General features: G+C 47.1%; 1 protein-coding gene across 1 annotated transcript in view; it reads right to left on the bottom strand.

The window, feature by feature from the left end:
- Positions 1-631: 631 nt before the first annotated feature.
- The window catches only part of CRB2 (crumbs cell polarity complex component 2), a 47,628-nt gene continuing 25,049 nt past the window's right edge, over positions 632-23,210 (bottom strand). The window contains exons 7-13 of the mRNA XM_007474628.3: positions 17,157-18,047; positions 16,223-16,746; positions 14,419-14,584; positions 11,727-12,600; positions 10,583-10,699; positions 8,853-8,979; positions 632-6,301 (exon numbers count right to left, since the gene is read on the bottom strand). Of these exons, the coding sequence (XP_007474690.2) occupies positions 6,074-6,301; positions 8,853-8,979; positions 10,583-10,699; positions 11,727-12,600; positions 14,419-14,584; positions 16,223-16,746; positions 17,157-18,047 (2,927 nt within the window). The 3' untranslated portion in view covers positions 632-6,073. The remainder of the gene's footprint in view (positions 6,302-8,852; positions 8,980-10,582; positions 10,700-11,726; positions 12,601-14,418; positions 14,585-16,222; positions 16,747-17,156; positions 18,048-23,210) is intronic.

Here is a 23,210-nt window from a genome sequence, read left to right as displayed (position 1 = left end):
GGTTATTCCACTGACCAGACTCACAGCCATAAGATTCAGAATTGGAAGAGACCTCAGAGACTCTAGTCCAGCCCTCTTATATAAGAGATGAGGCCACTGAGGCTCAGAGAAGTGATTTATCTAAGATCACACAGTGTGATCCAGGTCTTCTGACACATCTAGTTAATCCCCTGCACTAATCCCAACAGAATCTGGCCGGATTTAGTCTGAGCCCCCTATATGTAGGAGGAATGGAGGAAAGGACACATACTCTCCCCACCTCCTCACCCCCAAAATATTAGCAAATATCACAAGGAACAGCATCAGAGAATCAGTTTCTTTAATGTTAATCTCCTTGAGATTGGGGGCGTGGGGTGGAAAGTGAGTTCAGTGGGGAGCCTGGAAATGTATTTAACAAATCCCACTCTTTAGCCTTTCAGGGTCCAGATGAAAGTCCCCGAAGGGTACTGAACAAACAGTATTCTCTGGTATCTGGACATTTTGAACAGATGTCTGGATCAAAGGCACACTTGGAAACAAAACAAAACAAGGAAGAAGCAGTAAAATCCCAACCACCTGCCCAGTAGCACTCCAGGTGCTCAGCCTCAACTTCAAGGTTTGGGAAGAAAGGAAACAAGTTCTGTGCCTAATATTTTTTTTTTTCGAAACATTGAGATTTATTATAGATAGATTCTTCACAATGAGAAATTGCTGTACTTCTTTTCTTTATCAGTTTGTAATTATTGATTCTAAATTTGAATCGACAGTGGCAAAAAATAAATGAATAAAATCTTTAGGAGATAACATTGTCCAGAAGTTCAAGCACTCACCCTGGAAGCAAAGATCCCAAGTTCAAACTCTGTCTCTAATATTTATTACCTTGGACAAGTCATCTAATATCCATTGGTCTCAGTTTCCTCATCTGAGAAATGTAGGGTTTGGACTAAAGGGTTTCTGATTTCCCTTCCTGAAGCAGTTATGCTAAAAGTAGGAGATGAAACTTAAGTGGGAAGAAGACCCAATAGGGGTTTCTAGAAAGTGTAGAAAATCTGGAGGTGTCTGTGCCTAATATTACCCCATTTTATAGATAAGTCAAGAGAGGCCTAGGGAAGTTATAATTTGCTCAAAATCAACACGGCAAAATAATCTTAGATTATCTCTTGGGATGGGATGATCTGGACCCAATCCTGGTCCCAAATTGAGAATTAAAACTGCCTGGTGGGGAGTACCAGGTCAAATAAACAGGTCAGTCTCTAGAGCCAAGTTCTTGCCTCCATTGAACTTCCCTATAAAATTCACCCCTTAGTTCTATCCTCAGGCATTTCAGAGAACAGAAGGGGAGGATAAGCTCTGATAAATACATTGGAGAGAGACGAACCCTGTCACCCTCCCAGAGTCTATAACTGAGGATGTTCAAAAGAACAGAGAAGCCACTGCTTTGCTCCTTCATAATAATTTTGTTATAGAATGGAAGCTCACATTCCCATAGTGCCTCTGCTTATAAAACACTTTGATTGACAGTTGTGTGAGGAGGGGAATTATAATTGATATTTCCATTTTTACAGATGAGGAAATTGAGGTCTAAAAAAAAGTTCCTTAAAGGATTCCCAGTTATTAAGGTCTGAGTCTGGAATATGATTCCATGTTTCCTGACTCCAGCATTCTTTCTATTGAACTATACTGCCCAGTGAAAGGCTCGCCAATAGAAAACTTCCATAGGTGCAGGGGAATGGGCACCAGGGAGTTAGTGAAATAATTAGTCCTTACTCCTACCATGGTAACTGATGGGAGGATGGAGGGAGAGATCTGGGGCAGGACCTGAGCAAGGGTAGGTTCCTTATATTTGAGGATTTTCATCACCTTTCAACTACAATGGATCTTAAAGTCATTAATAGCTATCATTTAGATAGTGCTTCACAGTGGGCATCACAAATAATCCATTAGATGCTATTATTACCCCCATTTTCAGGTTGAAGAAACTAAGGTCATCAGAAGTGACTTATGCAGAATAACATGGCTAGAAACTGAGGTAGAATTTGAACTTGTCTTCCTAACTCCAAGTCCAGCACTGTATCCATTTCATTACCTAGTTGCCTCTAGACTTCATTCTAGAAGGGCCTTCAGAACATAAGATGTCCTAGTCCAACCTCCATATCTTATCAATGAGTTGCCAAAAAAGTGACTTGTCCAGTTATCTATCTAGTAAGTAGTAGAAAAATTGGGTCTAGGACCCAAGACTCCTGATGGCCTATTGAGGACTCTTTCATCAATCATGGTGGTAGGTTTTATAGGGGATGTTCCATGTGTGGCGAGGGTCCTAGATGCTCCAAGAATGGTCATAAAGAGATAGTAAATAACCTCGAGACACGGAATCCACTCAGGCCAGTCCTGGAGGAGGGGTGACTTGACCTTTACAAGGAAAAGCTTGTAAAATCTAACTGTGGCATCTTGTGCCATACCTACAAATGTGCAGGTTTCATCATGTGGCCGCTCATCAAAATCTAGCTACGGCTGTAGTTTGTCCTTCGGTGTTAGCCTGCCTTCCTCTAAGACTTTCAAATCTTCATTCCTCAAGAATTAGGCCCAGGGGAAAAGGAAGACCAAAGGGGTTGAGACCTCCAGATCAGGGAGGGTTAAACATTGAATGTCAGAATAACACGGACTGACAGGGTAGGAAGGGGCCTCCAAGAATAGTAATGTCCTTCATTTCCTGAGCGCTCTACAGTTTATATAGCTCTTTCCTCATAACAATCCCACGAAGTAGATGGGACCCGTACTTCTGTAACCATTTTACAGAGGAAGAAATGGAGTCCTTTGCCTTGAGTCCATCCTATTAGTAAGTGTGCAAGCCAGAACTCCATTCCAGGTTTTCTGAAAGTAAAATGAACTCTTCCCATTCTACCTTAAAATGCTAGAAAGTATACCACCCACGGAAGGGACATCAGAGGTTATACAGTTCGCCCCCTCATTTTGTTCATAGGCAGAAACTTGAACAGAGCCCAAACTAGGGAATTCTGTCCCCTGGGGCATGTACACTTGAGAGATACACAGGAAAGGCAGAGGGCAGCCCACTCTCTCGGTTGTAGCCATCTTCTCCAGAGCTGCTGGGATAGACATCCTAAAGCATAAGTCTGACCACATCATTTCCTCCTGCTCAGGAATCTTCAAAGGCTCTCTGCTGCCTCTATTGTAAAAAGCATTTCTCAGCTTGACCTTTAAAGCCCTTCACAATTGGCCTCTCTCCTTCCTCACTCTGCCTTTGAGCCCATCTCGCCCTCTGGCATTCTCTGGCATTCTCTCTCCCACATCTGGAGTCCACTCCCTCCACACCCCCAACTCAGAGGCTCAGATCATATGCTACCTCCTAAAGGAAGTCTTTCCCCTAATTCTCCCTCCTGAGGTGTGTCACTTACTTTTCTGCTTATGTATGGTATCCCCCAATTGAACAGGAGTTCCTTGAGGACAGAAACTGCATTTGCAGAACCCGGCACGTAGGTCATTTATGCCTCATAAAGCCTGACACTACTATTTTTTTTTAAACCCTTACCTTCCTTCTTGGAGTCAATACTATATATTGGCTTCAAGGCAGAAGAGTATTATGGGCTAGGCAATGGGGGTCAAGTGACTTGCCCAGGGTCACACAGCTGGGAAGTGTCTGAGGCCAGATTTGATCCTAGGACTTCCTGTCTCTCACTCCACTGAACCACCCAGCTGGCCCCTGGCACTGCTTTTTACAGTGCAGGGAATACTTCTGTGCTGTCTAGAATTCCTTGCCAGGATCAAACATATACATATCAATATATAGAGATATTTCTACCAAGTATACAATATGAAGGCAGAAATATAGAGCAGAGAAAGGAATAGCATTGCTAATTTTACCCATCATTTATTCTTGTCCATAGGTTTCCTTGAATGACAATTAGAGAGCACTTTGGAAGCAAGTGAAAGATAGCCTTGTTGCCCTTGGCTAGCACATAGTTCCTGTGTGGTTTTGTGGGCTAGAGTGCCAAAAAGTGATTTTGAGTATGCAGACTGACATGCAAGGATCTAACAGGAGCTACAAGGAATCCTCTATGCTAAGGGAGATAGGGGCCTAGAGTCAGCACCAAGGAAAAGAACACAAAAGAACAGAGCATTTTAGCCCAAGTTTCTGCAGGTTTTTGCAGGCTGCCTGGCTGGGCATGATAACTCAGGCTTCCCTTGCCATGTAGAGGCTTACTAACCATTACACCCTAGCAGGTGCTAGCAGAGAAGCCAGGCAGGCAGTGTGCAGCTTCCTGGTCTGCTGGTTGCTGAGCTACTCTCCCTTAACCCATGGGAAAAATTCCATCACAGTTGTTGGAGAAGGCCACATCTACAGGGAGAAACGCCACCTCCACAACGCACAGAGAAATAACATTACAACCAAAAGCAAGAAAGTTAAACAGTCGTGTTAAAGTCTTTAAAAGGCACTTCTGGGCTCCAGGCTCCAGTGTTAGAAAAGTTCAGTAGTATAGTTCAGGTCTTCTGCTCCAGTGTGTGTGACTCATCCTGTATTCTAGGAGGAAAGTTTGGGGAAGGAGGGGATGCTCACAGGCTTAATTAGAGTTCTTCATCTTAATTTCCCAGCTACCACATAGAAAGTATCCTGAGAATGGGGAATCCTATACCCTATGGATCTGTTCCCAGGAGGGAAGGATCACTTGGGAAGAATCTGGCTTCTGAAGATTATTCCCAAGCTACAGCTCAACTCTAGCCGAGCCCCCAAGTAAGGAAACCCAGAGACTTCCCTCCCTCCTCTCCCTGCATTGGGCTTATCCCACAACCAAATATACATATGCAAAGATATGTGCTTGCACTAATATGCCTTGCACACATATCTGCAAACATGCCTGAATGCACATAAAGGCACAAATGATATAACTACATGTATATGCACAGAAATCTGCCCCCACACAATTTCTCTCTCTCTCTCTCTCTCTCTCTCTCTCACACACACACACACACACACACACATACACACACACACAGCCTCAGCCCAGCTGAAGCACAATTCCTTAAATAGGAATACATGGCTACAAGAAGGAAAGAAGAGGCAGAGGGAGGGCGGTTTCTATCTCTCTCCCATTATTCATGTCATTCTGGATTAGTTCCCTGAGTTGCTCCCCTCTTCCTTAGGATGACCCGAAGGTGATGGCCAGGATAAGAAGGGGGAGACGCTGTCCTCCATAGTCATTCTTCATACGTGCTTCCTGTCCTTGGTCCCATTCAAGATCCCATCACAGGCTTTGGGGGAAAGAGGCAGAGGTCCAAGCATGGGAGACACTGTGCAGAATTCTCTTGGAAAGTCCATGGGAGCATCCAGAAGCTGAAAATTCTTCCCAAGGCTGAGCAGGAGGAAATGGTACTGAGGTGATCTGCCACCTCCCAGTATACTCTGCCAGTGGCCATCAGGAAGCCTCAGGCAGGCAGCTTCTACCTGGTCCTGGAGCCCTACCTGCACCCCCACCCCAGATTGTCTGTATAGTGCTGTCAGGGATCGAGTTTGAGGAAAAGTTGTGTTGGTGAGTGTTCCTGCATGATCCCTAACATCAAGGGAGAAGTTACCCAAATGAGCTTTATCCAAGGTAATTGGATAAAGCTAAAAGGACCCTTAGAAATAATCTAATCCAACCCTCTCCATTTACAAAAGGGAAACTGAGGCCAATAGCAGGGAAATGTCACCCAGGGAATTAGAAACAGAGCCAAGATTCAAACTCGGGTCAAAACTCAGATTCCAAATCCAGAAAGCTTTTTGCTACAGTAATACAATCCTTGATCCTCTGCTTCTTACACCCAGGCATTGCCTGCTTAGGGCTGATTCAATTGGACCCAGTTTTCCCTGGCCATCCAACCAGGAGCCCTGAGCTCCGTTTCCCACCCGAGGAGGAAGAGGAAGGACCTTCTGTGGCATGGCTCCAAAAGGATAAGGGTTCCCATCTTCCTTTACACCAGCTTTTGCAGGCCTCATGGGTCGTCGATGAGGTGGGAAGGCCCCGGGCCCCTGCCTAATGGACCACAGCCCCATTCATGGCCTGGAATGTGGAGGTGTGTGTGTGAGGTGGGGTTGGGAGTGTCATATCAAGCGCTCCTCAGGTGGCACCTTGAGGACACTGTCCATTTCTAGCCGGGCTCCTGCCACTTCCTGTTGGCTAGGGCTATAGGTCCCCTCTGACTGACGCCTCTTCCGAGCTGCAAGGACCCCTGAGAGGAGGCCGATGAGGAGCAGCAGAAGGCAGCCACAGGCCACTGGCACGACGACCTCAATCAATGGGAATGGGAACAGGATGGTGGGAGGCCCCTTCTGCAAAGGAAATGAAGAGATACGAACCTCAGTGAAGCACCAAAGGCAAGAAGGAATTGGCCATAGATGGTCCAGTCTCCTTGGGCCTTGAGTCATAGAACCCTGGACTTTTTAAAATTAGAAGGGACCTCTGGGAGCATAAGATAATGGGGTTCACCAGTGGAATTGTGCATTGGCTAATGGGGGTGGTGGGAGGAGGGGAGAGAAAGAACATGAATCATGAAACCATTCTAAATTAATTAATTAAATAAAAATTTCCAAAGAATTTAAAAAAAGATAATGGGATTCAGAAAAAGGAAAAGACTTCTGAGATAGTCTGAATCCAAGTAGCCATCAAGCCTCTGACTGAAGATCTCTTGTGCAGGAAATTCACTGACCTCACAAGGCAAGTTCTTTCCACCCTGGTTCTTAGTTAGGAAGTTCTTCCTCCTACTGTACCAAAAATCGGCCTTCCCTTTAACCTCCTAATTGTTTCCTCTTAAGCTAGGCAGAACAGGTCATTTCCATTTCTCCATGATAGACCTTGAACCATGGAAACAATGATGCTATCCCCTCAGAGCCTTCATTTCCTTTGACCAGTCATTAGAGAGTACCATCTCTCATCCTTTTACATTCTGGGTTGCCCCTCTCAATGGGCTCCAGTTGGATGATGTAACGTCCTTCCTAAAATGTAGCGTTCAGAGCCAACCCAGTGCTCAAAATGGGAGTCTGACAAGGACATTGGGACTATCACCTCTCTGTGTCTCAGCAGCCTATAATCCTGTGGGCCTTTTTGGAGGCCACATTTTGAACCTGAAGTCCACTGAACCCCTCCAGGCCCTTTTCACACGCCCCCTCCCTCCTAGATTAGGGCAGGTGGTCCTGGTTCACAGTGACACACCTTCAAAGCAAAGCAGAGGGCAATCGCCAGTCTGCTTTGTTTGGATGCGGATTTATTGCCCTGCCTCTGTCTCCCCAAATCCCACTGGAAGGAAGCAAAGGGCAGAAAACTACAAATAAAGATCAGCCCTCCCTTAGCCCATCCCCAGGAGTCTCAGCCACTCAGAAGTCATTGAATATTGGAGCCAGAGGGCACCTTGGGGAAAGGCTCTTCCTCCTCACCTCATAACCAAGAAGGAAGAGGACACAGGCAGGCTGTAAAAGTGCCTCTTGAAAAGAAAGGATTCCAACCCCATCTTCCTTACAAAAAATTATTCTAAAAGAGGAGTTTTAGAGGCATCTGGGTGGCTCAGTAGATGGAGAGCCAGGCTTAGAGATGGGAGGTCCTGGGTTCAAATGTGACCTCAGACACTTCCTAGCTGTGTGACACTGGACAAGTCACTTCACCCCCATTGCTTAGCCCTGACCACTCTTATGCTTTGGAACCAATACACAGTAGTGACTCTAAGATGGAAGGTAAAGGTTTTTAAAAAGTAAATAAAATAAAATAAATTAAAATTAAAATACTAAAATACTAATTAAAATAAAGTAGAAAATTTAAAAAAAGTAAAGTTAAAAAATAAAATAAAAAATAAAAATAAATAAAAGGCAGGAGTTTTGCATATTCTTGGCCAGGATCAGACCCCCTTCAGAAGGATGAGTCCAATTCTGAGGGCCACATTCTAAAAATGGCAGCAAAAGCTGGAACCCACGCAGAGGAGGCAATCATGATGATTGTCCCAGCCTCGGCCATCCCGCTGAAAGAACTGGGGACGTCTAATTATTTACCTTGTACAGAATGCTACAGGGAGCAAAGAGTTAGAGTTAGAGTTAGAGTTAGAGTTAGAGTTAGAGTTAGAGTTAGAGTTAGAGTTAGAGTTAGAGTTAGAGTTAGAGTTAGAGTTAGAGTTAGGGGGCTGGAGTAGGCCAGAGGGATTAACTCATTGCGCTTGGCCTCTGAGGGCAGAGCAGAAACGATTCAGTGGTCCATAGCAGGGGCTGGGGGCAAGGGTGGGGGTTACAACAAGGCAGATGCCAGCTCAATGTAAGGAAACATTTTGGAATACCTAATGCTGTCTCAGTTAAATTAGTTGCCTTGGGAGGTAGGAAGCTCCCCCTTCCTGGAGGCTTCAGCTTGAGTCGAGAGGCATTCCTGCTTGGGGGGGAGGTTGGAATGCCCCCCGAATGTCCCTCCTAACTCCATGATTCTGGGATTCAGCCTTAGAAGTGGGCAGAGGAAGCCCCCTTTCCCAGATGCCCAGGGTTTTTACTGCTATTCCTCTGCCTTCTCTCTCCCCCAAATTCTGACTCCAGCCCTCACCTCCCCTTTCCCTAAGACCCTGAGCATTCTCTTCCTCTTTGCCTGGTTCAGATGAAGTCTCAACCCTTCCCAAAGTTCTAATGCCAGCAGATGGGATTATGGGTCAGCTCTCTCTCCTCCCTGTACAGTGAGCATCTCCCGAAAAACCAGCTTGCTGCCAAGCCAAATACACTAACTTCTCCATATGCATCTCCATTTGGACTCCTACTCCCTCAGCTCCCAGACATCTCAAACCACCCCAAATTCTGCCCAGTCACCTCAGACACCCCTCTCCTGCCCTGAGGACTTGGATCCCGGGGCCCCCCAACTCACAGCCACATCACAGCGTCGCCCCCCAAAACTGCTGGTGCAGATACATTCAACTTCACTCCCAGCTGCTTGGCAGGTGCCACCATTCTGGCAAGGGTTGGGTTCACACTCAGGAATCCGAATTTGACATCTAGAATGAGGAAGAAAGCAAGAGCTAACAGTGAGTACTCTCTGCCCAGAACCAACGTCCAACCCAGCCCCAATACCCTACTGCCTCCCCACCTCCAAGAAGACCATCCTGGCGATTAGAAACATCTCCAAGTGGACGTTGGGGAAAGTCCCCGTCTCTGGAAGTGTTCGAGCAGACTTTGAAGGAGCACTTGTAGAGAACTTCCAGTAATGGAATGCCCTCACTAGGCTAGCAGTCTGTGTTCTGATGGCCCAACACCCCTTCCAACCCTAACCTACACTTTGGGTCCCTCCTTAGTCTAAGGTTGCTTCACCTAGTGTCCTTCATGGAGGGAGGAGGGAGGGAGGGAAAACAGGCAGCACCTCAATCCCGTGATCCTTGCAGGGGAGAGGCTTCTCCAGAACCCTCCCAATGGCTTTGGGAAGAGGAATGTGTCTCCATCATATGGACTGAACTTCATACTTGAAAATGGAAGCAGCCCTTAGGGATCATGGAGCCCAGATTCCTCATTTGACAGATAAAGAAACTGATAAGAAATGACTTGCCCAAGGTCACATACCAAGTTAGTGGCAAATCTAAGCCTGGGAAGAAGACATCATGAGATCAAAGAGTTAGGACTGGAAGGGGATTTAGAGGCCATTAATACAACCCATTCATTTTATAGGTGAGGAAACAAAGGCTCAGAGAAATGAAATGACTTGACCAAGGTCCCTCAGGACTAGAACCCATGCCTCCTGGCTTTTTCAGCAGCACCATTTAGAAATGGATTTGATCAGTGGATTTTCTACCACTCTCTACTGAAACTCTCCCACCTGCCTAGATATGCCTGAGGTTTCATTTGTGGACTTGTGAATCTGATTTTCATATCTTCATTTCAGAATGTTTCCCTTGTTTTTTTCTTAACTAACAGCTCGATCAGCAACCAAACTCCTTTATCCCTCTGACCAAAAAAAAAAAAAAACCCAAAACAACTTTTACCCATCCCTACTTTCTGCCCTTATCTCTGAACCCTGCAAGATGATGAAAACTAATCTTCTGAAATTAATTTCCCTCCCTGACAAAGATAAAAATGGCTCAGTGAGTCCCTGAGAGGTGCTTTCCTAGCCCAGAGGAAGGAGTAGCATTTCCACGTACTAGGATGGGCTAATTGAGGTGATGCTTCCTAATGGGGCATATATAGGGGAGAAATGACTGGATTTAGAGTCAAACAACCTGGATTCAAATCCAGGCTATCACTTTACTGCCTTACCATGACCAAGTTCAGTCACTTCTCCAGGCCAGAGTTTCTTGGTAAAGTATCAGTGCTAGGCTAGATGGCCTCTAAGGTTCCTTCCAGCTCTAAATCCCAGAATCATCTGATCCTCTGTCTCTCCAGTTCTGCTTCACAGAGGACAACATATCTTGACTAAGAGTAAGGAGAGCTTTATTTGGAAGCATTCCAGAGGCCAGAGACCACACAGGACAGGGTCCCTTTTGTCCCTGAGCAAGTACACCTTCACTCAATTCCTCTCTGCCTACTTTGGGACACTAAAATATGTTTTCCTCACTTTCCCATCAGACACTAGCAAGCATTGGCTCCCAGATTCCCCTTTTGGTCTCTCACCTCAGGCCGGTGTAGCCCATTGGGCAGGTGCAGTTGGCTCCCCAGGGCCCATCATAACAGTGGCCTCCATTCAGGCAAGTGAAATTTTGGCCACACTCATCTGGTGGGAAGGGCCACCTGGGAAATAAGAAGAACATCAAAGATGTAAGTCTTAAAAGGGATTTTAAGTACGTAAAATGTTAAAATAAAGAAGATAATGCCCGTTAGAAGGGACCCTACCTAACAGGATGTTGCAATGAGAACATAGGATGTTAGAAGATAGAAGACTATAGGATGTAGAGGACAGGATGTTAGCGTCAGAAGGAATCCTAGAACACAGAATGTCAGGTAATAAAAAATAGAATGTCATAGTTGTAAGTGACCTGAGAATGTCTAATGTTAGAAGAGAGAACACAGGATATTGGAAATGGAAGGGATTCTAGAGCATAAAATGTTAGAAATGATAGAATGTCGTAGTTGCAAAGGATTCTAGACCCTAGAATGTTAAAATATAGAAGATATGATATTAGATGTGGAAGAGATTCTAGAACCTAGAATGTTAGAATATAGAAGATAGAATGTCATGGTTGTGCGAAATCCTAGAACATAGACTATTAGAAGAGAGAACGCAGGATGTTCACATTGGAAGAGATCTTAGAACATAGAATATCATCATTGCAAAGGATCTTAGAGCACAGAGTATTAAAAGAAAACACAGAATGTCAGAACTGGAAGGGATCCTTGAATGTAGAATGTTAGGATATTGGATCTAGAGAGGGATCCTAGAACATAGAATGTTATAAGGGAATTCATAGAACATAATAGTTGTAAAGAACCTTAGGGCATAGAATGTTAGAATATAGAGGACAGAATGTCATCGTTGTAAGAATCCTAGAACATAGACTATTAGAAGCGAGAAGACAAGATGTTCGAGCTGAAAGGGGTCCTAGAAACACAGAATGAATATGTGAGTGGGAAGGGGCCTTAGGGATCCCCTTGCTTCCAGAGAAGGAAACAGTCTAGAGTACTACAGCCACTGGCCCAAGGCCACACTTTCTAGAAAACAAGAGAATCAGAAGCAAAGTGGTGGCTGAGATCTCTAGACTCCAAGCCTCACATTCTGGCCAGAGTACCATATCCTGAGCCTCCCAGCCCAGGTACGTACTGGCATTGGGGACCACTGAAGTCATGCGGGCACTGACAGGAGTAACCCAAGGTCCCGTCCACACAGGTGGCACCATGCAGGCAGGCATGCTGGATGCAGTCATCCACGTTGGTCTCGCAGTCCCTCCCCGTGTAGCCGGGGGTGCAGTGGCACTGGTAGCCGCCTGGCAGGTTCCCACAGTGGCCGTGGACACAAGGAGCAGAGCTGCACTCATCCACATCCACCTCGCAGCGAGGGCCTTCCCAGCCATCCCCGCAGGAGCAGCTAAAGGCATTGAAGAGGTCCTGGCAGGTGCCCCCATGGAGACAGGGTTCCACGGAACACACGGGGCCCCCACGACAACCCAGATCAATGTCACCTCCACTGTCCAGAAGGAACTGCTCCGGTTGGGGTAGAGGCTTCGTGAGGCGGACAAAGGGTAGGTCGAGGCCGCCGATACTCACACGGCCTAGGCAACCGGTGAAGTTTTCTGCCAAAACAACCGGTACTCGGTGGCGGAGGAAGTCCAGGCTCCCCGCCTGGCCCCAAAGGGTAGTGTTCTGGGCCCCATCCAGCTGCAGCAACCAGCGAGAAACAGAAGCTTCAGGCTCCTCCATGGTCAGGGTGAGCCAGTGCCAGGCCCCATCAGACACGGGTCCCACGCCTCTGAAGGTGGCCCCCTCGATGCTGTTCCCACTCCGAATGGACACAGATAAGGTGTTGTTGTGGATGGCCACCCCCAGGGAGGCCCCCTCTCCAGCAGCCTGCAGCAGGACAGCCTCGGGGTCCCGGGTACGGAAAGCCAAGGAGAGGCTCGAGAACCCCACTTTGGCTGACAGGTTGTAGCTGGTGAATACAGCAGGTGGCTGATCTTGGAACGTAGCATTGGCCAAACCTAGGGGACAGGCACAGACCTCTGTGAGTGAGGCTCGGCCTGGGGGCCAGAGCTAAGATCCACTCCCTACTTGTTCTCCCAGGGCCAAGGGACACATCCAGCTGGGGCAACTCAGGATTAAGGGGTGGGGAATCCATAGAGAATGTGGGGCCCAGACAATCCCTTAGTGGGGAAAGAGAGACCTGGGGGATCCCTAAGGGATTTGGAACCCAGGCTGACCTGAAGGATACCTGGAGTGATATTTCACCCATCAGGACCCAGGGGGACCTCTTGTGCCCAAGGGACTCGGGGTCAGGACAATCACTGGGAGCCCGGAGCGTGCCTGGCCGAGGGTACTCAAGGAATCATCCTTGGGACTGTGGTACCCAAATGATCCCCAGGGGCATCCACGACCCCAGCATCTCCCTAATCAGTATGAACTTCCTTAGAAGACATGGGGCACAGGCCGTTCCTGGGGAGAAGAAGGCACACTGAGGCCCAGGACATTCCTAGGGGCCATGCTACATGGAGCTACCCCCAGGGCACGAGGAGTCCAGGCTGTCCTGGCCAAAGAAAGTGGGGGGACGAGGGAGTTCCAAATTCCTCAGCCTGGCATTTCAGGCCCTCTACAGTCTGGTACCACCATGCCTTGCCAGTGTTCATTCACAGGATTATTTTCTAGACAGCACTCTAGTCACACTGTGCCCCTCGAGAGCAGGGACCGTCTTTCGTCTTTCTTTGTATCTCAGCACTTAGCTTGGGGCCTGGCACGAGGTAGATGCTTGAGTCTTTACTGACTTCCCTCAGATGCATGTCGTGTTCTCATCCTCCCTGCCTTCACTTATGTTGTTCCCCATACCTAGAAGGCTTTCCTCGTCTCCTCTTTACCGCCTTAGTTCCTAGCTATAATTCAGAATTCAGCTTAAACACCGCTTCTTCCAGGAAGCCTTTCTCAGCCCCCAGAGGTTAACCTGACTCCTCACAGCCTTTTGAATCTCCTCTCTGACACATTTATCCCATATCCCATTGCCTCTTGGATCAACTATTAACTCCCCTCTTTGACTTTTAAGCCTTCACAGCCTGGCCCCAGCCTCCCTTTCTAGCCTTCTTAGCCATGCCTCCCCTTCCCACACTGTGGCCCGGCCAAGCTTCTCTCCATGCTGCCGGCTCCTCATACATGACACATGCGTCTCACCCGACTCTGCCCTTGCACTGGCTGTTCCCCTTCCCTGGAAGACAATCAGTGCTTTCTCTTCTCCGTCTCTTAGCGATCCTGTTTCCTTCAAGATGCAACTCTGGAGGCACCTTCTAGAAGCTTTTCCTAACGCCCTCAGCTACTATTGCCTTCTGCCAAACCACCTTGTATCTAGTTGGTATTCTGAATAAGAATATTAATAATAATCGCATTTTAGAGTGTTTTGAGATTTCCAAAGCACCTTAAATACCTGTTATCTCATTTGGAGTGTGTATTATCTCACCCAATAGAATGAAAACTCCTTGAGGGCAAAGACTCTTCTTTTCCTTTTTTTTGTCTTTGAATTCCCAGGGTTTAGCACACTGCAGATACATAGCAGGTACTTAGCAAATGCTCAGTTGATAGAATATCAAATATTATGTGCTGTGTTTATGTTGTTCCCCCATTAGACTTTGAGCTCCATAAGGTTAGAAATCATTTTCTCCTCTGTGTTTCCCCCCCACAGCCCCAGTGTTGAACACAGAGTTCTTTACATAGTAGGGCTTTATATGTGCTTGTTGGAATGAATGAATGGATGAATCAAGTGTAGAGCTGAGGATTTTCCTAGAGGTGAAAGGAAGGGGCAGTCGGGTGCTTCTACTCACAGACGTAACCATCAGGGACCTCAACACAGGTGGTAGGAGGGGGGCAGGGCTGGTCCTGACACCATAGGCGCTCGGCACACGTGGGCCCCGTAAAATTATCGGGGCAGCTGCAGATGAAGTCGTTCCAGGTCACAGTACATGTCCCTCCATTGTGACAGGGTTCAAGCTGCAAAACAAGAAGGGCATCAGCTCCCATTTCTGCAGAGTCCTAAGGGTATAAAACCTTTTCCTCCCAATAAACCCATTCTTGGAAGACATGCAAGTGTTTGTAGCCCCATTGTATAGAGGAGGACATGGGGGCCCAGAGAGAGGAAGGGAGTTGCCAAAAGCCTACAGGTAATACATTGGTTACAAGGTCTAGGAGGGACCAATGATCCCTCATCAACAACCTCCTTTCTGTCTTGGGCCCTGGGAAGGAAGTGAGGAGCAGAAATCGGCTATATGGGGATATCTCCCCAGACAGGAGGTCTCTGGGGGTACAGGAAAGATCTGTTTACAAACTTGATGCTGGAATTAGACGCTAACTTTAGACAAACTTGGATCTTGTCAGAGAAGTTGTTGCTGGGGCTTCCTGCCCAGGAAAGGTTAGACAATAGTAACTTACAATTCTAGTCCCCTAAAATTCACCACCTGTCCACATGGCAATCTTTTGAGGTAGGTAATGAAAGTATTATGTCCATTTGACAGATGAAAAAACTATAGCTCAATAAAGTTAAATGGCTTGCCCAGGGTCAAACAAGCTAGAAATAGGTCCAAGAGCCAAACCCAGGTATCCGTACTCCAAAGCCAACATTCTTTCTATTTCATCCCCTGACCATATGTCCTCTGAGATCCTTTTGGCTCAGGGATGCTTTAGAGTCCAGCAGAAAGAAGATGAAGGGATCACTCATGGCAAGGGGGGAAGTTTCCTCCATGGGGTGGAATCAGTAAAAATAGCCTCTCCCCACAGGGAGATGGCAGAAGATTGGGCTGACTCCCTCCATGGAACCCCAAGAAGTTGAGAAGAGCAGGAGGGAGTCCATGCCGTGGTCTGCTTGGTCTCTAGCCTTCCTGGGTTAGTCTGCCTTTCTTAGGCGATGAGTGTCTGAGGACATGCCCATACCTTTTTACCAAGCCACCCCAGGCTGAGGAGCATCCTAATGAGGGAGGGCAGTCTAAATTCATTATCCTAAACTCTGAGCAAATGGCCACCTCACTGGCCTCGTTTTCCTCATCTGTAAGAATAAGGAAATAGACTGCTAGTCTCTATGATCCGTTCCAATTCTAACATCCTGTATTCAGATCTGACATCCTTGGTTCTTTGTTCTAACATTTTATAGCCTCAGGTCCTTCTACCTCTGATGTGCTATGCTTGGTACCAGCATTTTATGGTCTCGGGTCCTTCTAGCTCTGATATTCTGGGTTCTATGTTCTAACGTTCTATGGCCTCAGGTTCTGCTATTCTATGGCCTCAGGCCCTTCTAACTCTGGTATTCCATGCTCTTTGTTCTAGCATTCTTTGGCCTCAAGTCCCTTTTAGCTCTGACATTTGATGTTCCATGTTCTAAATCCTAAGCTCACTTCCAGCTCTGATGTTCTATGTACCAAAGTCAAAGAACCCCCAGTAAATAATTCATTCTCCCCAGAATGTATATAGGTGTATACACACACACACACACACTCACACACACACACTCACACACACTCACACACACTCACACACACACTCACACACACACTCACACACACTCACACACACACTCACACACATACACACACACACACACACACACACACACACACACACACCACCTTCCTTACTCACCCTGCAGGTATCTTCTGAGACACAGCCCAAAGTAAGGTTGCTGGCCTGCCCTTCATACACTTCCCCAGAACCAGTCCAGTTTCCTGGGTGAAGGAGAGGGAGGAAGTCCAGGCGGAGGCTATTAAGACGGATATCCTGAAGGCAACCTTTAAAATTGCCACCCCAAGGCTCAGCCCAGGCTGGAAGGGTCAGACCGCCCACATGAACCTCGTAGCTGGGGCCCAGAGGCGTCCCTTGAAGCTGTCCAGACCCTAAGCTGAGGGTCACAAGGTGCCTGTGTCCATCATCCACGCGTCCGGGATAGGTGACCACTGAAGCAGAAGTTGTCTCCACATGGATCTCCCCTCTGGCCAAGAACACTGTGTAGGTGGCCAGTGAGCCATTGGTCATCTGCAGCAGGAAGCCCGAAGCCTCACGAGTTCGCAGAACAAAAGATAAGGTGAGGTTGGGGCCTGGTGCATCTCTGAGCAGGAAGGAGGCCATGCTGTGGGAACCCCCCAGGCCGAAGGTCCATGCCAGTGGCTCTGGGAAGAAAGGGGAGATAGCACAGGAAACCTCAGCAAGTTGGAGAGGCCACCCAAGGGGCAATGGAGTCCAGCCTTGGGTTTGATAGAGACACAGTCTACACCTTTGGCGTATAAGGAGACACTGCCCTACTTCTCAAGAAGGCCCAGGCTGGAGAGAGGAGGCCCTAGCCTCACCCTAGGGCTACACTAACATCTCGAATGAGGCGGTGGGGAAGGACCATGGCCCCTGGCCTTGGAGATTCTCTCTCTGAAGTGAGATGTGGCCTCTAGACTCAAGGAGCCCCTAATCCCCAGTATTCCCCAAGGGTTGGGGCTCTCTCATTCCCATAGACAGGGGGCTTCTGAATCTCCTCCACTGCTTCTAAGCCCCTCCCTGGGCCCTGGCCCCGGCCAGCTTCAGCACTCACCCTGAGAACACGTGGGCCCCTCATAAGGTCTAGGGCAGTCACAGTGGAACGTTGTCCAGAGGTCAAGGCAGGATCCTCCATGGTCACAAGGCCCTGAGCTACACCAGTCAGTATGCTCACAGCCCAGCCAGACCCCAGGCCGGCCATCAGCAAGATCCTGAGGTACCAGCATATGCCCATCCACACGCACGTCCTCCAGGCAGCCCACAAAGCTTGGACTGGTCCCAGCCCCACCCCCCACATGGACAGTCAGGAAGGCCGGGGAATCTAGGGCTACTTCTCCTACCAGGGGGTGGCTCTTCAGGCAGGGCCCATTCTCACAAGCCTCATGCCATAGTCTCAGCTCCAGGGCCGACTGCAGGAGGACCACTTCAGCCCGGTGCCAGTGCCCATCACTCAAGGATGGGGTATTGAGGTTCAAGGGGAGCTCGGTGCCCTGACTCCTTAGGATGGTCCACAGGGTGCCCTGAGACAGCATCAGGGTGAGGCTTTCCACAGTGTCTCCTCGGGAGAACAGAAGGCCATCCGGCAGTGTAGTTCGAAACCTCAGTGACACGGCTGGCTGTCCATGCCCATCACCCGCAGGCAGTGCCACAAGCAAAGAGCCACCAATTGCCAGGGAAAAGGTAGTAGATTGGGCACACCTGGGCCCATGAAAGCCTGGCAGGCAATGACAGGTATAGCTATGGGCCCCCGCCTTGTAGATGGGAATGCACTGGGCTCCATGTTGGCAAGCGTGACCTTCACATCCAGTAAGCAGGACAGAGCAGTCTTTCCCACCCCAGGCTGGGGGGCAGTGGCACATATAGTCATTCACGCCATCCTCGCAGGACGCACCATGGAAACAGGGCTCTGATGCACAATCATCAACATTGACCATGCACGATAGACCTATAGAGAGAGTGGGGATGTCAGCCCACAGACATGGAACCCTAGAATGCCCCCATTGGGAGAGCCCAGTCTTTGCAGTCATCTAGTCTAACCTTCCATAGAGTAGAGTAATCAGCTTAACTTAATATTTATTAAACATCTCCTCAATAATAGGTACTGGAGGTAATTTAAAAAAACAAACAAATATTTCTATTCTCACATTTTATCTTATACTCCACAGCACCGCGTGGACAGATACTGTCTGTTTGAATAATAGAATAAAAATATTTTGTTTTTAATTTAAAGTCAATTTTAAAAAACAATCTATTTCAATGGTAGTTTGGGCTGAGAACCCAATAGACTTGCTCTATTTCTAGAGTTATAGTTATAGTAGTAGTCTCTCGGTAACTGAGGATGACGATTGTCTTTGTGCGTTAACATTTAAATAGATCTCTCTAATAATAGAAATAACCCTCACTCCTATAATATTTTAAAGTTTACAAAACACCTTCTTCACAGCTTGATGAGGTAAGAAATCCAGATAGTATTATCCCCATTTTGCAGATTAGAAAACTGAGAATTAGAGAGGTTAATTACAGAGCTAAATTCAAGGCAAGGTCCTCCTCACCTGTAGTTAAATTCTTTTATCCCAGCACCATTCTGAGAGGGAGTTCATTACCCCCCAAGGGAGTGCCAAACAGCACTAATTATGAGGAAGTCATTCCTTTTTTCCACTGGACCTGCATTTTCATCGGCATAGACAACAGCCAGTGAGGAGCTTCCCTAACTAAGGTAGATCAGTATCTCCCCAATAACTTCAAGGTACAGAGGGTTGCCTAGGGACACCAGGAGGCTAAATGAGAGGTCAAACTTGAACAGAGGTCTTCCTGACTCCAAGGCTAGTTCTTTTTTCCATGGTGCCATGTTGCTTCTCACTGATACATATCAGGAAAATCTGCCTCCTTGGAACTTAGTCTAAAATGTTTTGGATGATGTGTCATGGCAGAGTGGATAACCAGAAGGGCCCAGGTTCCAGTTCCATCTCTGAAACATAGAGGCTGTGTGACCCTGGGCAAGTCACTTAATCTTTCAATGTTCTATATAGCTCTCTAAGGCAATAAGTTACCAACATGCCCTTGGCAGAGAGAGCTTCCTCACTCCATCTATGCCAATGGAACACAGGTCTATTCTTATCCCTATCCCTGTTTGTAGAATCAAAAAGGATAGTAGAGAAATTCAGGCAGTCAGTAAACATGTCTACTATATGCCAGGTACCATTCCAAGCACTAAGGATACGAAGAAATGTATAAGATATTCCCTGCTAGGAAAGAGTTTGGGTAGAGCCCTGTCTCTCCCACCTACTTTATAGAAAGAAAAACTGGTGCCCAGAGAGAAATAATTTGTCCAAAGCATGGTAGTAAGTGGCAGAGGTTAAATTTAAACCCAAATCTCCAACCCCACTTGTTTTGCCCTCTAGAGATAAATAGGACACATCTATTGGGTCCCTAGTCCAAGCTGTCATTAAAAACCCTCCTGCCCTACCTCCGGACATCCAACGTCAAGAACCCTGAGTGGTGTTTCCCACTCTCCAGTGGCCTAGAGTCCTCAGTAAGTGGCTGGGGCAGGGTGGGGGATAGGATTCTGCACTCCTCAACTCTCACTAGCCTTCTGTCCCAAAGCACCATGGCTCTGCCCATATTCAGGCAGCTTCAGGGATGAGGAATTTGAAGAATTCAGAATCTCAGTGTTGGAAGGCACCTCAAACAGCATCACATCCAGTCCAAACGTGAATGCAGGTCATAGGAATGGGTGCTTCCAGAGCTGGAGAACTCAGAGATCATCTAGTCCAATCCTTCATTTTACATATGAGGAATCTGAAGGGAAATGACCTTCCCAAAGTCATATAGATAGTAACTGAAATTACCTTTGTTTTCTCTATCACTCTCGAGCTCACAGAGCCCTTCCCTCTTAACAGCCCTGGGAAGGAAGCAGTAGAAGAAGGAGGGTTTCCATTTTATGGAGGAGCAAAATGAGAGTCAGAGTTGTGTGCCCAAGGTTAGACAACCAGTTAGTAGCAAGGCTGGAGTCTGAACCCCAGTTTTGTGACTTCAGGTCAAACATGCTTCCCCCTATGCCAGCCTTTCTCCTCTCAGCTCCCCTCTGTCATCTCCCAACAATGTTCATCCACTCTCTGCTCGAAGACTTCAATGATGGGGAACCCCGTATCCCTCAGGCAGATCAGTTCTGACTCTTGCATAGAACTAAAATCTCCTCCTTTTCTCCCCTTCCCTCTTTATCTCATATTCCACCACTCCTGGCTCTCTGCCCATGGAGGCCAAATATAAGAATCCCAATCCCTCTTTCCATGATACGGTATCCCAGAATGGCCAGGGACCCTTCCTTCCCCACTGAGCTGATCTTCCCTCCCCCATCCTCAATCTAGGTTCCACAGGCAAAGCTCAGCACCCTCTCACCCCCTACCTGCCCTGGGTCAATCCCACTCATACCTGTCAGGAGCAATAGGCCCCCCAGGACAGCCCCTGGGAGTGAGGGTGTCATCTCACCCCCTTTGCAGACATGGGGGCCAGGAAGATGAGGTGAATGCCTGGGGAGGGCATTGGGCTGTGGGTCCAGCCAGGTCAAGGCAGCTGAAAGCCAGAGCAGCTGCTTGCCAAGAGCTGAACTGGAGTGAAGGCTAATCCTGCTCCCCTTGACCCGCCCATCTCTGCCCCTTAGCGCACCCACACCCACACTCCATCTGGCTACCATCAGCACTGATAGCCAGGAGAATGTTAGGCTTAGGTCTTCCCTCCTTCCCTCCTCCACATGACATCTGCCCAACCCAGGCTGGGGAGGGACTAATGCAAGGGGCAGTGGAGAATATTTAAAAGCAACTATAGATCCTTTTACTATCCCATCTAGGGTAGGAATGGACAGCCAAACCCCTGTACCCCATCCATATTAAGGGGGGACCAATAAAACTATTTGTATTTCCATGAAAAGTTAAGATTTCCAAATGACTGTCTTCACAAAAATCTTGGAAGGTAGAAAACATGACTATTACTAGGGAATTATTGCTTGTGTAACTTCCCTCTCTGGGCCTTAGTTTCCTCATCTGTAAAATGGGATTAGACTAGATGGCCTCTGAAATACAGGCCAACTCTAAATCTATGATCTCCATTTTAAAGAGAAAGAGATGGACACTCAGAAAGAAGACAGGACTTTTTCAGGATCATGCAACTAATAATTCACAGAGGCAGGAGTCATCGGTTTTTGAGCTGAAAGTCTTCTAATTAACCATCTCATCCAACCTCTTTATTTTACTGATGAATAAACTAAGATCCAGAGATGTTAACTAGTCATTAAAAAGACATCAAAAGTCACACTATTAATTAGTGATGGGGAGGGACAGACAAGAACCCAGATCTCCTGAGATGAGGAAAATAAGGTACCAAGGAGAGCTGTGCCTTGTCTAAGCTCACACAGTAGTAAGTGGCAATGCTGGGATCAGAACCCAGGCTCCTCTGGCCTCAGTCTCATGCCCTGTAGCCTCAGTCAGAAGCCAGGTCTATCATAGGTGAGCCTAGGGGTGGAATATCTCCACATCCCCACCACAAGACTTCTTCATAAATCAAAGACTTCCTGGGATCCACAGTCACCAATCCCTGATATGGGAGGAGGAGGGGAAAGGGGGAGAGAAAGAAAAAGAGTCCCTGCCTATGTCTGCCAAGACTTTGTAGGGAACTGGGGATAAGTGGAGAAAGTAGGTGGCACACAGCTCCCAGAATGGGTTCTCTTAATCTCATTAGATTCCCAACCCCATTACTCTCTCATCCTCTTACTTCAGAAAGTCCCACCTTTCAAAGTGCTCCCTGCTTTCCCCATTGCCTTACAGGAGATACAGGAAACATTCCTAGCACCTCCAGAGATAAGAAAGAAAGAAAGAAAGAAAGAAAGAAAGAAAGAAAGAAAGAAAGAAAGAAAGAAAGAAAGAAAGAAAGAAAGAAAGAAAGAAAGAAAGAAAGAAAGAAAGAAAGAAAGAAAGAAAGAAAGAAAGAAAGAAAGAAAGAAAGAAAGAAAGAAAGAAAGAAAGAAAGAAAGAAAGAAAGAAAGAAAGAAAGAAAGAAAGAAAGAAAGAAAGAAAGAAAGAAAGAAAGAAAGAAAGAAAGAAAGAAAGAAAGAAAGAAAGAAAGAAAAGAGGAAGGGAGGGAGGAAGGGAGGGAGGGAGGGAGGAAGGAAGGGAGGGAGGAAGGAAGGGAGGGAGGAAGGAAGGGAGGGAGGAAGGAAGGGAGGGAGGAAGGAAGGGAGGGACGGAGGGAGGAAGGTCCTACATATCCCAAAATACTTGATTCACCATTTTTAATAGCAAAGAAATGGAAACAAAACAGGTGTCCAAGAATGAAATGGAATATTATTGTGCCATAAGAAACAATGTGTAATAAAGAATATAGAGAAGCATTAGAAGACTTGTATGAACTAATACAAACTGGAGGGACTAATGAAATAGAACCAGAAACAAAATATATGGGTACATATACACATAATGGTTATATCCAACTGGCATGTGGAAATAGCAAAATAATTGGAACACACCAGAGGAGGGTAACCAGGATCCTAAGAAAACTAGGGACCAAGCCATTTGAGAATTGGATGAAGGATCTTTGGCCTGGAGAAGAGAGGACTTGGTGGACATAGGGTAAGGGGGGACAGGTAATCACGGTCTTCAAGGATCTGAAGGGCTGTTCTGTGGAAGGGGGATAAGAATGGCTCTGCTTAGCTCCAGAGAGCAGAACCAGAAACAGTGGGTGAAGGAAGGCAGAGTCAGATTTCAGCTCAGTGTAAGGAAAAATTCCCTATCAAGGAGAACCATGCAAAAATTAAATCAAGTACTAATGAGTTCCCTGTCACTAAAGGTCTTTAAACAGAGGCTAGATGAGCATTTGTCAGAGATGTTATCCAAGGGATTTTTACTCAGACGTGTCTTGATTCAATCCCCACTGAGGTCCTTCTCATCTCAGATTCTCTGCCCTAGACCCCATTCTTCCCCTGCCCTGACTCCTCATGGCCTCCCTCTTGGGCATGTCTAATCCTGGAACAAATATCACAGGATCATAGAAGTTAAAGCCACAAGGAACAAGCAAGATCCTCTAGTCCAGAGTTTCTTCACTTTTTGTGTGTCTTGTA

This window comes from Monodelphis domestica, chromosome 1, assembly GCF_027887165.1.
Source record: "Monodelphis domestica isolate mMonDom1 chromosome 1, mMonDom1.pri, whole genome shotgun sequence".
NCBI lineage: Eukaryota > Metazoa > Chordata > Mammalia > Didelphimorphia > Didelphidae > Monodelphis > Monodelphis domestica.
The sequence above is the reverse complement of the archived record's forward strand: the minus strand, read 5'-3'. Positions and strand labels throughout refer to the sequence as shown.